The sequence below is a fragment of the Phyllostomus hastatus genome, unplaced genomic scaffold (genome assembly GCF_019186645.2).
Source record: "Phyllostomus hastatus isolate PE091 unplaced genomic scaffold, TTU_PhHast_1.1 phas_contig_524, whole genome shotgun sequence".
NCBI classification, from domain to species: Eukaryota; Metazoa; Chordata; class Mammalia; order Chiroptera; family Phyllostomidae; genus Phyllostomus; species Phyllostomus hastatus.
This window is the reverse complement of record NW_025333900.1, coordinates 9,852,660-9,867,201: the sequence shown is the minus strand read 5'-3', so window position 1 is coordinate 9,867,201 and position 14,542 is coordinate 9,852,660. Positions and strand designations below refer to the sequence as shown.

Below are 14,542 nucleotides of genomic sequence, written 5' to 3'. Positions count from 1 at the left end.
ATCACTGTGCGCTTGCTGGGGGTCATGGCCTGCAACCTAGGCATGTGCCCTGACTGGGAATGGAACCTGCAATGCCTGGTTTGAAGCCTGTGCTCAATCCACTGAGCTACGCCAGCCAGGGCTTAATTTTTAATCTTAATTCACTTAAACCTGTGGTGAATTTTCCTCCCCATCACTTTACATTTCACCAGCTCCAGGCTGGGAACACTGTCACAAGCGTTCATTTATGACACCAGGACCTAGCAATTCCATGTCTAGGAGCAACTCAAGAAAGACGCTCACATGTTCACACAGACATGTAGAAAACTGCATTGTTATAACAAGAAAAATTGGAAATCTTGTTAAACCAGCATTTCTTTATTTGACTACAAGATATGTGTTCACACCTAGTAATATCTTGAGAGACACTATTTGGGGAAAGTCTTTGGGTGACACTATTTGAGAAATGCAAAGTATTTCACACCCTCACAACACCTTTCCCCCCACACCCCAGGGTTTTTTGTTTTGTTTTGTCTTGTTTTTGCCAAGTTTTGGATTCACCCAAAAATTTAAATTCAAACTGTTAGCAAATGCCCAAATGTACTTATACCACCTTTTTCAAAGACAGGCTTCCATACCTACTTCTGCAGGTGAGGAACAAAGTATAACGTGGTTTGAGACTACAGTCCCACAAGAGCCCAGGATAAAATAAATAAACTTCAAATAAATTATTCAGCGTCTCAGGGGACTGGCAAAAGAGAGTGATAAAGGCCCATGTTGGGAGTGTGGGAAAGGGGAGGGAAGAAAGCAAAGGCCAATACTGAAGTCAGGCATTCCAGAAGAGACTATTTTCACAGGTTTAAGGTGTTTGGAGCTGGGGAAGTTAGGACAAGCACTGGTAAGAAAGTGGCAATTAACCACACACACAAGGGGAGCTAATTGATCATTAAACAGGGCCTGGCTTCAGGCCCTGCTCAGATCTTATAAAAGCAGTTATATGCACCATACCCTGTAGCCAAGCATCACACTACACTGCTGGGCATTCACTACCCAGAGAGCCAACTAAGGATAATAGTGTTTTCATTTGCCTCCTGCCTTTCAGCTGCACATTGTGTCAGGAAATAGCACATTGATTATATATTCAAGGACTAGTCCGAAGAATTATGTATTTGGGAAAATGTCTAAAGAACCAAGATGCTAAGTAAATGATGACACTTCATTTGTTTTTCTCTTAAGTCTTCCCCTTTAAAAAAAACCCCACAGAACTCAGATGGAATTATTAGTTCAATGTCTTTTGTATGATGAAAGCAAGTTTGTGTACTGGTACACAAATGAGTTGCAACTTTGTCCTTACAGAAAAAATCTACAGGGTAAAAGAAGGCTGGCCCTACATGAAGCTTCTTGCTTTAACTTGACTTAGGCCTGGCCTGCTTGGCAGCACTCCATAAACCAATTGCCCTGAATTGAAACTGTCAGAAGGAAAAAAATTGGGCTAAATTTATTATCACCTGTATCCACTGACATATACATATGGAGGTGCGTTGCTAACTAAGGCACAGACCAAAATGCAGCAACCTGGCCAAACAGCCCCCTGGGAAATGCCGTTTGGTGATGTGAGAATTTTTTTCTTCTTCTTTTTAACATTGAGAAGGAAAACAACACATGCAGGAAACCATAAAACCCTTCAAGTTAACTGTAGCTAACGGTCAATCTCATTAGGATGTAATGGGTAGGTTGTAGCCCTCTCTATAAAGGTTGAATGTGCTCCTTGGAATAATTCCCAATTTTCTCATGTGCTAGGGTCTCTGCCTCTTGAACAACAAAGCAGAAGTTCCACTCACTGTATTTACACTATTTCTATTCTCTCCTGCCTCAGTTACTTCTTCCAAAACTTAGTCTCTGAGTTCATCTTTTATCTTAGAATACATTTGTTGAACTGGGATGTACGTGTGTGTGTGTATGTTTCCCAACCAAGCTAATCGCTCATACTTTTAGCTACAATGGTAGGAGGGCATCCTTGAAAAATGGCTAGGAAGTGGGAGGGCTAAGGAAGTCAGAGGACTGGCAACCCTCACCTATGAGCCTAAGGTCTTCGTTAGGTCAGCATCTACATTTGGGAAGTAAAGAAGACATCTATTTACGGAAATCCCAACTAGGGCTCAAGAGAAGGGGTTCCAGTGCCTTTTCTTTCACTTCTGACCTTATGACCTCAAACTGTTTCCATTCTGCACATAACAAAAGGGAGTAATAATCCCATGTTGCATATTTATTAGAATATTCGAAAATACCATCAGGGCAGTGATTTTCCCACTTTAGTGAGCGTTGTAAACATATGGTAGGGGGGCTTTTTAGGGCCCCACCCCCAGAGTCTGTGATAATCTGTATAATCTCAGTGCTAACAAGAATCTCTAGGTAATTCTGATGTGAGTTCATGCCCCAGACTGGGAGACACAGATTCCAGGGATTTACTGTTCAGAACTGAGTTATCTTTTATGTTGCTTCCACTGTGCTAAGCTTGCACATGCATTATCTTTCTGCAACAATCCATGAGGTAAGAAACTAGCATTTCATGAGCCCATGCAGTAGGCCAGCCACTGGGCCAAGTATTCTCCATGTGTGATTTCGCTTTATTCTCACAATAGCTTTATATGTTAGAAAGCATTCTTTCTATCTAACAGTTTAGAAATACTACAGTTCAAAGAGACTAAGAAATTTGACCAACGTCCCTCACAGCTAGGTGGCCTGAGTCACTTTTCACAAAATCTGGGGTTCCCACCCACCACCAGCATAATATGCAAAAGCATTTTGGAAGCTCTTAAAGTGCCTTTGAAACAGTCTAAATATAAAGCCAACAAATAAGAAAAACACATTTATTGTATGCAAGGAAACAGGGAAGGCAAATTTGGGAAAACAAGTATTTAAGGCCTAGTTCCTGTTCTCTAAGAATTCCAGTCTGAGAGAGACCAGTTTGTCTACAATACAATTGTGGAGAACTGGAAAGATGGGCTAAATCATTGTGTTCAGGGCTTTGAATGGCAGGCAGCATGTGAATTTGTGTAAAGGGGAATTTGGTAGATTGTTATCAGTCTGACCCCATTCAGATGCCTGGAGATACTTTCCTCCTCCAGCCCCTCCACTTCAGCTTTCAAATGATAGCTGAGTGGAGATACAGAAATGTATATGGAGCTAATGTTCCAGAATGAAATCAGGGGGATACAGGTGAATGAACATTAGTAAATATGAGTTGGCAAGGTATTGTATAGGCCTCAAAGAAAATAAAAAGGGCCTAATAATAATGTCAGGAGAAAAATAAACTACAACCACCTTCTGCTTTAAGAAATCCAAATATGTAAGATTTGTATTCCTAGCAGATTCTTAGCTTGTTTTTTTGTGTGTTTGACATATAGATTTTTCCAAATGCCTGCTTGGGATGCTTAATTATTTTAAATTTATGATTAAACATTCTGACCTGTAGCATTACCCAAACCATGTTTTCGAATTCATGAACACTCTGTAAACACAGGAAATACGGTACTTATAAATGTTGATATCCACTTCCCAGGCCTTTGCTTTCTCATTTTCTTCAGAATCCTTTAATGTCTCCAGTACCCCGGCCCCAGTCCCTCCAGAGCGGTGAGTACAAATCCAGGAAGTCCGTTTAGGCACTCAGCCCACCACATCAGCTTACATGCTCTATTTTTTTCTTGTCACTTACAAGTATTCAATTAGAAATTGAAAAACCTTGCTTAAGCATTACTGATTAACATTTCTGAGGGAGCACAGGGCCAGAAGCAGTGTCCTTAAAGAAAAATGGCGTGACAGTCTTAAAAGAAAATCTGAAATTTATTCTTTTCTATTGATCAAATTATCTGAAGGAAAAAATCATACTAAACTGTTTGGTTTCTCAGCTTTATTATGCCTCGTATCACCTAACATGTGAGTATCTCTTATGAATGTAAATTGATTCAGGGGCAGAAAAGTACAAAATTGTTTCTTTTACTCTGTCACCTCCTAGGACAGACACACACATTTAAGCTTTTATTTTTAAAGTAACATTACCAAAATTCTTAAAGGAAATATTTAAAGCATCTGCCCTTACATGGAAAGTCAAGGGAGAATAAACAAGAGAATCTTACCAAATAAAATATACCTAGAAAATGCATCATATAAGCTTATTTATGTCAAGGTTTTGATACTTAGGGTCTGGAAAAAAAACAAAATCACACTATCATTAGTACAATGGACAAAATTAAATTTAAGCACTTTATGGAAGAGCTCTTCCTTCTTTTGCAAAGGTTTTTGAAGAGACTTCATACCAATTTTTAAGTTTTTTTTTTTTTTAAAACAAGATATTACAAGTGCAGAACACAAATGTGATTAAAACTGAATGCATGAGCAAAAATATAAATGAAAAACTTGGGAACTAGTAGCAGTAACAATCTTTAAAAGGTAAAATAACTTATATTGAAACACAATAATTCTATTATTTTGGAGGGGGGAATTACTGCTTTTCATTGATCAAAAGAAAATTGCTTGTTTTGGATTACAGGATCCAAAAATGTCTTCTTCCAGCTGGGCACTTCAGGAGAGACTCTCCCTTACCTACAAGCAATCCCAGATGACTAAAAGGTTTATTTCCAAATACTTTTTTATTAACCCCTCCTCACCAGAGCTGAAAACTGGAAGAAATACAAAGCACAGATTTTTAGTTAACATTTGGAAAGTGAAGATGGGTTTTATGAATGGCAATTGTTAACCTTCAAAATTAAAAAGAAATAGTGCCACTTAGCAAGTTGCAGCTTCCAAACCAAATACTAATGGGCCTTAGGAATCCAAGGCATGTCTCAATAATACTGCCAGGCCCAATCCTTATAAAGTGTAAATCTCCACTAGCTGAATGTGTGCTATTCAGATTCATAAGGGGGAGCTTTCTTCCTAGCCCCAGGGAGCCAGCTTCTCCCAGGTCATCCTTATTGCTGCATTTCACTTCCGTTAATAAGCACATTGGGCATGGCACAAAAATGGGAGACTTTAGCACCATGTGAACCTTTCTGCTTTTAAGGAAAAAATTTATACAATGTTTACATTTCTTGATTGGTAATGGCTTTCTCCTCCACAACATATTAATAATTTAACAGGCTTATTTGTTCTTCATCTGTGGAAAATAATTATAGCCACTGTTAGATGGTAACTATAGGCAAGCCAAGGAGAAAGCAGCTTTAGGAACATAAAAGTTAAAAATGATCAGCCAGCCAGTTGCGTCTTTATTCTGTCCATGTTGCCTCTCCCCTCTTTAAAATTTCAAGACAAAGAGCGCTTTCGAAAATGTAATAAACTCCTAGAAAATTCCTAGAAAGCATATAGAGTTGACACATATTCAGCTGACGCCATCATTTCAGGGTCAGGGCCTGCCAGATTTGGCAGAGAGGAACTTAGTATTCCTCAATAAGGTGGCATTTAACAGTCTCCTCTCTGAGAACTCACTTGTTTCAAAGCTAAGGCAGGTGGTATCTCTACACGCTACAGGGCCCTCCTAATCTTAGGCATCAGGCATAATAATGACAAAAGTCAAGATTTAGGGTTCAGTTCCAGCTGATTTTATTTCCTTCTCAAAAAAAGTTATTTACAGAAGGTATATATCAACAATCTGACAGGCAGTGAACTTGACATGATTAGCTGGCATGATTTTTCTTTTTTTGTCCCCCAAACATTGTTTTTGTGGCCTTAATTTTAAGACAAATATTCTACACGGCATATTGCACAGGATGGATGGCAAAAAAAAGTTTAAAAACAAAAACCCTTAACGGAACTGCCTTAAAAGGCAGACGTCCTAGTGCCTGTCATGTTATATTAAACATACATACACACAATCTTTTTGCTTATTATAATACAGACTTAAATGTACAAAGATGTTTTCCACTTTTTCAATCTTTAAACACAACAGCTATAAACCTGAACACATATGCTATCATCATGCCATAAGACTAAAACAATTATATTTAGCGACAAGTAGAAAGGATTAAATAGTCAAATACAAGAATGAAAAACGCAGTACATAGTGTCGCGAACTCAAATCGGCATTTAGATAGATCCAGTGGTTTAAACGGCACGTTTTTGCTTATAAAAAAAGTGCAAAAAAGATGTGGTTTACAAATTAAAGCTACAGGATCCCTTTTTGCTGTAAATGCACCAGTTTTAAAGCCTCTGGACAGAACAGTATTTTGTTTAAAAAATGTGTTTTTCTTAAAAGCATACAGTGTTTGGCTAATTCTCCTCCCCTTCATAAGACTGGGGTGGAAGGGTGGACACTGGTGGCAGATTAAGGGATACTGTCACTTTAAGAAGCCTGCAGATTGAAGTGTAAACATGGAGAAATTAGGGGCTGATTTTTTTAAACTGAGATATTAACCAGCCGCCCTATTATAAAATCAGGAAATCCAAACAGCGATTTACACCGATTAACACCCCCTTTATATATTTTTTACAAAAATACACTGAGAAAATAATCAAACGTTTTCATCTCTCTTGTCTTTTTTTGTTTTTTAAAAGTGTCAAAAGTCTACATTTAAATATAAAAAATTAAAAGTTAAAACTCTAGCCCTTCAGTGAAGGAGACGTAAAATGGCGTGGGTAACAACAAACTACCAAAAAAAAAAAAAAGAAAGAAAAAAAGAAAAGGAATAAAAAAGGAAGGAAGGAAGAAATAAAAGTACAAAGAAAAGAAAAAGACTAAATAAGAAAAAAATGTTTGGCCAGTATAAATACGTCCACATATAAAATGGCATCTGATTACATTTACAAGGAAAAGAAATACGAGGATGGAGCATCGGTGAGGGAAAAAAACACGTCTTCTCATTTACACCTAGAAGGAATAAACACATACACACTGAGAAAAAATTTGGTCCTGAATTGTTTTTTAAAGTCCAGCACAGATTTGAGTTGCGTTTGAATCCTTTAAAGAGTTAAGAATGAAAAAAAGCTGGTGATAATTTTGTTGTAGGAATCAAACAGAGCGCCATCTATCTGCTTTTTATATTATCCTACACTATTTTAAAAACTGCTCAACAGTCTCATACAGAAATCTTTAAAAGATAGACAGGAGAACATGCTATAGTAACCCCACCAGTGAAATAATCCAACACCATCACGATTCCAATTAAGAGAAGAAAAAAACCTCTTTCCCCCCAAACCACTCGCCCTCCACTGCCCGGGACCACAACCAACAGTCGCCTTTCCTCCTGCAAGCTCGGGAGGTCCCCTCGCTGATTTCATCCACGTGGAAGACGGGAGACCGGAGCCGCCGCCACCTTCTTCTCAACGTGCAAATCCGTCTCAGTTTGTTATTCGCCCCTTTCCAGTCCGCGTCCTTGCAGCCCCCGCCCCCGCTTCCCCTGCCCTTGCTGGTGTGGCTTCTTCCAACCAGGTTCTCAGGTCATTTCCGAGCCCGGGTCACTCCGCATCTCCTATCTCCTCCGGCTGCAGGGGCTAGGAAAAAAAGAAAGGTGGGGGCGGGGGGAGGAAAAAAGACGGGCATTGGCCTGCATGGAGTCCCTCAGTCCCGTCGCTGGAGCCAGCGCGGCCCCAAAACATCTGCCGTCGGTCAAACTCGCCTCTCCAAGCCTTGCATCTTCCTCAGGGTGGGGGGAAGGGAGTGCTGAGGACAAAGTCCCCAGGGACGCGCTGGATTTTTTTTTTTTTTACCCCCCTCTTCTCTTGACCAAGAAACCAAACAACAAAAATATAAAAACACTAAGGAGGCGAAAAGAGAGGGACGAGATTCCTTCAGTCTCCAGAAAATTCCCAACTCAGCTTCTCGCTGGGGTGCCTACCAGTCCGGAAGCCTGGGGGGAGGAGGGGGTCTCTTCACACAAAGGGGAGGACATTCGAAGCTTTTTTTTTTTGTTTTTTTTTGTTTGTTTTTTTGCCATCACAACAACATCAACCACAACAATAAAAAGGTCTCCCGTCTCCCTCGGCTCCACCGCGTCCCCAGAGGGGATGGGGGATGGGAGCGTGGGTCCCCAAACGCCGCGCACTCCTCTTTTGCGACCGCGACGCGAACAAGCCGACCTCACTCATTACTTTTTTTTTTCCTTTTCCATTTTTTCCCCTTTTTTCTTCCTACTCTCTCTCTGTCCACTTTTTCTACCTCAGTCGCCCCGGCCCTCCTCTTCAGCGCGCGCCGTTAGTAGGTGAAGACCAGGTTGGAGATGCTGGACTCCAGCCAGTCCCCCGAGATCATCTCGCTGACCTCGGGCGTGCAGTAGTCCGGGAACTCGAAGTGCGAGCCCGAACCCGGCTCCAGGGAGAAGTCCAGATCCCGGTCCAGCGCCGACGACGAGCTGAAACTGCCCAGGGACATGCTCTCAAAGTTTGAGCTGGGGTTCAGGTCGAGCAGGTCATCCTCGAACTCGTCGTCGGAGGCCGAGGAGCCGGCGGACGAGGAGGCAGAAGAAGAGTGGGACGAGGCCGAGGACGACGCGTGTGAGGGCGCGCTGGACGGCGCAGGCGAGGCGGCGCGCAGGCTGGCGTAGCCGCGGTGGTCGGCAGGCGAGCGGCCCGCGGCCGGCGACGAGGCGGCGCTGCTGCGACCGCTCAGGCTCGGCCCGTCGGGCGGGCAGCCGGAGCCCCCCTCCTCATACAGGCCCAAGGGGTCGCTGGGGTCGGCGGCCGCGCCCACGCCGGAGGGCGACGCCGCGGCGCCCAGGCCACCGAACAGGTAAACGCGCTTCACCTTCTTCTCGGCCGGGGGCTTGCCCGTGGCCGCGAGCGAGGCGGGGGCCGAGGCAGCCGCGGAGGCTGCAGCGCCGGGAGTCCGCGCCTTGTAGAGCGAATGGTGGTCGGCGGCCCCGGCGCCCAGGGGCAACAGGGCGGCAGCCCCCGCCTGCTCCGACGCGAAGGAGGAGGTGGCTGCCGCTTTCCCGCCGCCGCCCGTCAGGATGAGCTTGGCGTGCGGCTTGCCACCCCCGCTGCCCGCCACCTTGGAGCCACAGCTCTTTTTCTGCGCTGGTTTGGAGTTGGCGCCGCCGCCGCCGCTCGCGCCGCCGCCTCCGCCCCCCGCGTTGCTGCTCCCGCCGCCGCCCCCGTGGCCGCCCCCGCTGCTGCCACCGACCTTGTCGCCCTTTTCCCCGGGCTTGGAGGCGGCGGCGGCCGAACTGGCGTTGGTGTTGCCGGACTTCACCTTCTTCCTGGGCCGATACTTGTAGTCTGGGTAGTCAGCCATGTGCTTGAGGCGCAGCCGCTCCGCCTCCCGAATGAAAGGGATCTTGTCGCTGTCTTTGAGCAGCTTCCAGCGTTTGCCCAGCCGCTTGGAGATCTCAGCGTTGTGCATGTCCGGCGACTGCTCCATGATCTTGCGCCGCTCGATCTGCGACCACACCATGAAGGCATTCATGGGCCGCTTGATGTGCCCGCTCGGTGTTTTGCACCAGCTCGGGTCGTCGGCCTTGCCGCCCGTGGAGGCGGTAGAGCCGGGCGTGGGGGATGAGGCGATGCCCAGCTCGAGGCCGGCGCCCGAGTCCGAGCTCTCGCCGGCCAACAGCGCTTCCGTGTTCTCCGCGTTGTTAGTTTGCTGCACCATGGCCTCGGCTCGGCGGGCTCCCACGCGCGCTCACAGCCTCGCGGCGGCCGCGGCGCGATCGCCGGGCCCTCCCGGCTCCTCCGGCTGAGCGCACGCCGAGCGGGAGAACGCTCGCGGCAGCCGTGCGGACCCCTCCACTCCCGGTTGGGGCGGAGGTGGGCGACAGGAAAGTCTCCAAAAGATCAGGGGAAGGAGTCCTGCGCCTCTTGCAGAGGAGTTATAGTTCCCAGACTGGAGAGTCTTTCCCTCCCTGTTTCTTTCTCTCACCGCGCTGCAGTTGCTCTGTCTCTTGGTTCTGAGTCTGGAGACTGTGCTAAAGTGGAGAGGAGTTTCTTGAATGCTGGTTGCTGGAGCTTCCAATGCAAGTTTCTCGCCGTCTCCCAGGCAAGTCTCTTTTTTTTTCTTCCCCTGAAGCAGTTGATTCCAGTTCACGAGCGCTCTCAGGAGCTCAGGAAAGCGACATCATCTCTATCACTTAGTCCCTTTCTTACAGTGCAAAGCACAAGAGACTCTGGCTCCAAGACTCTCTGTGGGCGGAATCAGCACTAAGGAGTTTGTACAATTATTTTGTTGCAAGGTAGGAAGCCAAAAAGCTTTCATGCAACAGACTGGCATGAATAAATGTATGTTTCTGCTTCCTTTATGCAAGAAGGGAGCTGGTAATGGTAGAATTCCTCCAATGCAGGCTCTTAAAAGAGCGTGCAAGAACTAGAGACCCAGGAGCGAAACCGGCCTCTTCCCCTCACACACAGTTTCTCTTGCTGCAGCTTAGAGCAGACCCCAATTCCGCCTCGCGCCTCTTTATCCTTTCACAGTCTTGGCCGCAGCCAATCAGCCGCTGTAACCAACGCTTCCTCGTGCCAAGCCCCTCCCCCGAGCTTCCCATTGGCTTGGAACCCGATGCAATAATAATCTCCGCGTGCAATGAGAAGCTCCAAATCTGACCTCATTCCAATTTAGAGAGCAAACTTTTTAAAAGGGCTAGAAGTACAGCTGAGATTTCTGCTGCCTCTTTTTTCCTTTTGCTGTGTGTGTGTGTGTGTGTGTGTGTGTGCGCGCGCGCGCGCGCGCGTGTGAGAGGAGGATGTTAATGCATGAAATTATTAAGGGGAGAAACGGAAATGTACTCTAACCATTATGTTAGGTAACAAGGGGCTTAGAAGGGGGGGAAGGGTGAAATACTGTAAATGGAAGCTTTCTGCTTAAAAGCCAAGTGATTATTTTTATTAGTTCTTTTCAGTATTGGAATAAAGACTCAGTCTCCAGTGCAAAATCTGTTCCTTGGTTCCTTCATAAAGCCAACGACGTAAAAAGGGGGGAAGGAAAGCTACAACAATAAATCAATGGATATTGAACACCATTAAGAAAGTGGTACCTAGACATCTGTCATCACAATTATTTTAACAACTCTAGGTATAGCACAGATGTTGATGTATTGTGTAAATCCCTTCAGAGCGATTTTTGTGGAAGGCAGAAAAGAGGAAATTTTGCAATAATTACTTGCTTTCTTAACCAAACAGGTTTTTTTTTTTTAATGATTTAAACTCCTCTATAAATCCTAGATAACCCAAACAGAGGAGCTCTCTGTTGGAACACGTTAGGCAATGTTCCATAATTAATTCAATGGGAGAATTTCCATAGTTTTGTATAGGATGATAATGGTGAGTAAAGGACCAGAATCAATTGTGTACTTTTTAAATATTTGTTTTCATTTTCAAAATGAAAGATTATTTCACACTCTGTCCTTTTCCCCATTCCCATGAAAACCCTCTCCTTTCATATATACATTCATTTCTGTATATTCCTCCACAGATGGAACTGGAAGCCCAAGGCAAAGAGAAACTGTAGAAGGTGGTAACTAGTAGCAGAAGAGAATGGAGCCTGTGGATTTATATTATACCTGGCTATTGGTTCTTCTTACTGGTTTTTGTAGCCCTGGAGATGTGACCAAGTCTCAGTTTTCCTCCTCGGATTCAGGAACACTAGGAGCTACTTTATATGGGGTTGTTGTAAGGGTTCAATGACTTTGATATATAGTAAGCCCTCAGCGGATGCTGTTATCCTTCCCTTGATAATTCAGATGCTTGAGACACTCCAAGTAGAAGCATCCTATTGTTAGGAGACTAGAATTAAATATGGCTACTGATGTGAAAAAAATAATCACAGATTGTGGATGTGAACCACCCAAGGACAGTAGTGGCAACCCTGTAGTTCCAATGATTTTAAAAGAAAGGAACTTTGTGAAGGCCACTGTGACTAATGTGGCAAAGAAAAGGTGCCTACTCAGAACACATGTTAATGTGGCCACAAAAATTACCTTTGTTCCAAGGTGTGAAAATTAGAATTCTAGTAAAAAATTGGTCTTCCCTAATACCATAATAGTAAACTGTTTTTCTACAGGCCAGTGATAGGTGGTTAGGGAGGGCCAACCTAACATAATTAAGTCAGCTTTCGATTCAGATCAAACTAGTGCTAGGCAGCAGATTTCTATTTATCTTGTCAAACTTTTAAAGTATGTAGGCTGGCAAGAGGCCCAGGTTGTCAGATTTAGAATTTTACTGGAAAGAACACCCTTTGGAGACATCTGAGTGGATCTCTAAGGATTAACCACAAGCAAGAATGTTTTTGTGGGTAAAAGCAAAAAATATTTGACCATTAGTTACCCAAGTTATATACTTTTTCTTTTAGAAGGGGAAACAAATCTTAAAAACAAACAAAAAACATCACAGGCACATTTTTTGGGCATATGACAAAGTTGGGTGTGTCATTATACATTTTATTTTCTTTGGTATGCACACCAAAGCACAGCCCTAAATATTACCAATCTGACATTAAAATTAAGAGGTTTGTTTTTTGTAAAATCAATATTGTCACTAAAATAAAAAATTATAAATACTATACTTATTTTCAAATTTGTACCAGAAAGTGATTTGAGAGTGTAGCTATTTTGTGACAATTCAGTCAAGGTGAGTGAATTAATTATATTTCTAAAGACATTTGATTATATTTCTAAAGACATTTATGCTCTACTACTGAATATGAAAAGTGAAAGTTAAAACAGTCATAGTAATTTTGTTTATGCTTAAAGCACACATGTACCAAAAAAACAGCCACTGGGCTATTTCTATTCAGTGTATTTTCTGTGTTGCAACAAATCCAGTAGATTTTAAGGAACACCATTATTACATGCCACTAAGGAAGAAAAACTGCTGATTAAACCATGACATCCCCCAGTTGTAGGACATAGCCCTATTTCAGAGATACTGAAAATGAAAACATTCTTAGAATTGAAGAAATATAATATTAGTAATTTCCATTGACTTTATAAGATTATCAGTATATATGAATGCTTAGACTTCGGAAGTAGGTTTGTTCTTAGTCATTGTCTTAAAATGTAAGAAAACATGTGACATACAGCCTTTTATTAAAGTCATCTTTCTCACCTACTGAGTAAGTATATGCATGCTGGAATGTGTTAGGCCTCTGAACAGGAAATAATGAGAAAGATTTCTGCATTCTCATTACTTAACTTTATGTACTTTATAACCAGTTCTCCGTTACTGAGATTTTTTCCCCAAATACCAGATATTTGGTGGCCCCTACTAAATCAGTACTCAGTGTTCCCTCTGCTGGCTTTGCAGTACAGGAAGTAATTCTTAATAAAGCCATCTTTAAGTCATTTTAACAGTAAACCCAAGATAATTTTGCAAACAACTTTTCTGTTTTAGAGTAACAGACTAATTGTCTTTGTCAGCAATGATGGTAGACACTTCAAATTTTGAATTAAGGGAAATATTTTATTTTCCATTAAATAATGGAATTCTATTTGAGATCTGCTAATTCATTTCTTCTGCTCTCACACACCTGCGCAACATAAAATCTCACATCCATAAAATTGTATAGGGTATAGGTGGAAATAAGATTCTATCCCACTGCTTAATATATTCCTATAGCATAGAAAGGGAAAAACCTGAAGGGAAATTAGTTTAACAAATCTGGATTTGCACTGGTTTGCAAGATTTTGCCTTGTCTTGGTTATAGAAACTATGATTGTAAGAGCTAGGCTGACCTGACAAGTATTCAGTTCAAATAAAAATAAAGAAGGAAAAAAAAAAACTGTTACTTTAGCAGACAGGGAAGAAGCCCTGGGAAATTTGATGTCATTGGCCTTTGTCAACTGAAAGGCCCCAGGCTTTTCTGTTCAAAATTTTCTGGAAAAGAACTCTCCATTTGAGGCTGATTTCTCAAACATAACTTACACTTCATCCTTTGAGGCTGATGAAGTGTATTGGAACTGGACTTACTTTTGGTGGGTTGCATTGAAAAAAAAGTAATATGGAAGTATTTCTTATTTGCAAAATACCAAAATAGTATTCTGGAGTAGAATGAAATCCATGATATATTTTTACTCTTAGAATAAATTAAGAACCCCACATTCTCATAATTTTTACTGTTTTCTCTCCCCTTCTAACCAACCACTAGCACCTGATAAGTGTAAATAAGCACTTCAAGCCAATGCCAACTCATTTTCCTTTCCTCTCAATTTTCTGAAAACGAGTGTTTGTCTGAGCCATGTAGATTAGAAGCATGAATAGGAGCTTCTGCTCCATTTAGAAAGGCCCAGTCCAGGCACACCCAGGGGGAGCCCGAGTTTGCTCTGCAGCCATCCAGCTCTCAACCTGGGAAGGAGCCGCCGCCAGGTGGCAGGGCTGAGCCTCTCCTACACCGTGGAGGAGACGTGGGAAAACGTGGGGGATCAGACAGACTTTTCTCCTTCCTCCATTCCCGAACTCTCATCATCCTCTAGTATTCTATCTTCTTTAGTAGTATTTTAAACAACCAGCGGCTAATAGGGTGTGTCGGTGAATTTTGATGAATTTTTTCTTTCACAAATCAAATTTTAGATCAACCGATCTCTGCCTCCTGTTCATTTGTCAGAAGTCCCGCAATACTGGGGAAACCAGCCAGCTCCCGTTTGGATAT

General features: G+C 43.0%; 1 protein-coding gene across 1 annotated transcript; it reads right to left on the bottom strand.

Annotated features, from left to right (window-relative positions):
• Positions 1-5,553: 5,553 nt before the first annotated feature.
• On the bottom strand, positions 5,554-10,627 carry SOX4 (SRY-box transcription factor 4). The gene has a single exon (XM_045847126.1). The coding sequence runs from the start codon at positions 9,557-9,559 to the stop codon at positions 8,165-8,167; it is 1,395 nt and encodes a 464-aa protein (XP_045703082.1). The 5' UTR covers positions 9,560-10,627; the 3' UTR covers positions 5,554-8,164.
• Between the last annotated feature and the right edge of the window lie 3,915 nt (positions 10,628-14,542).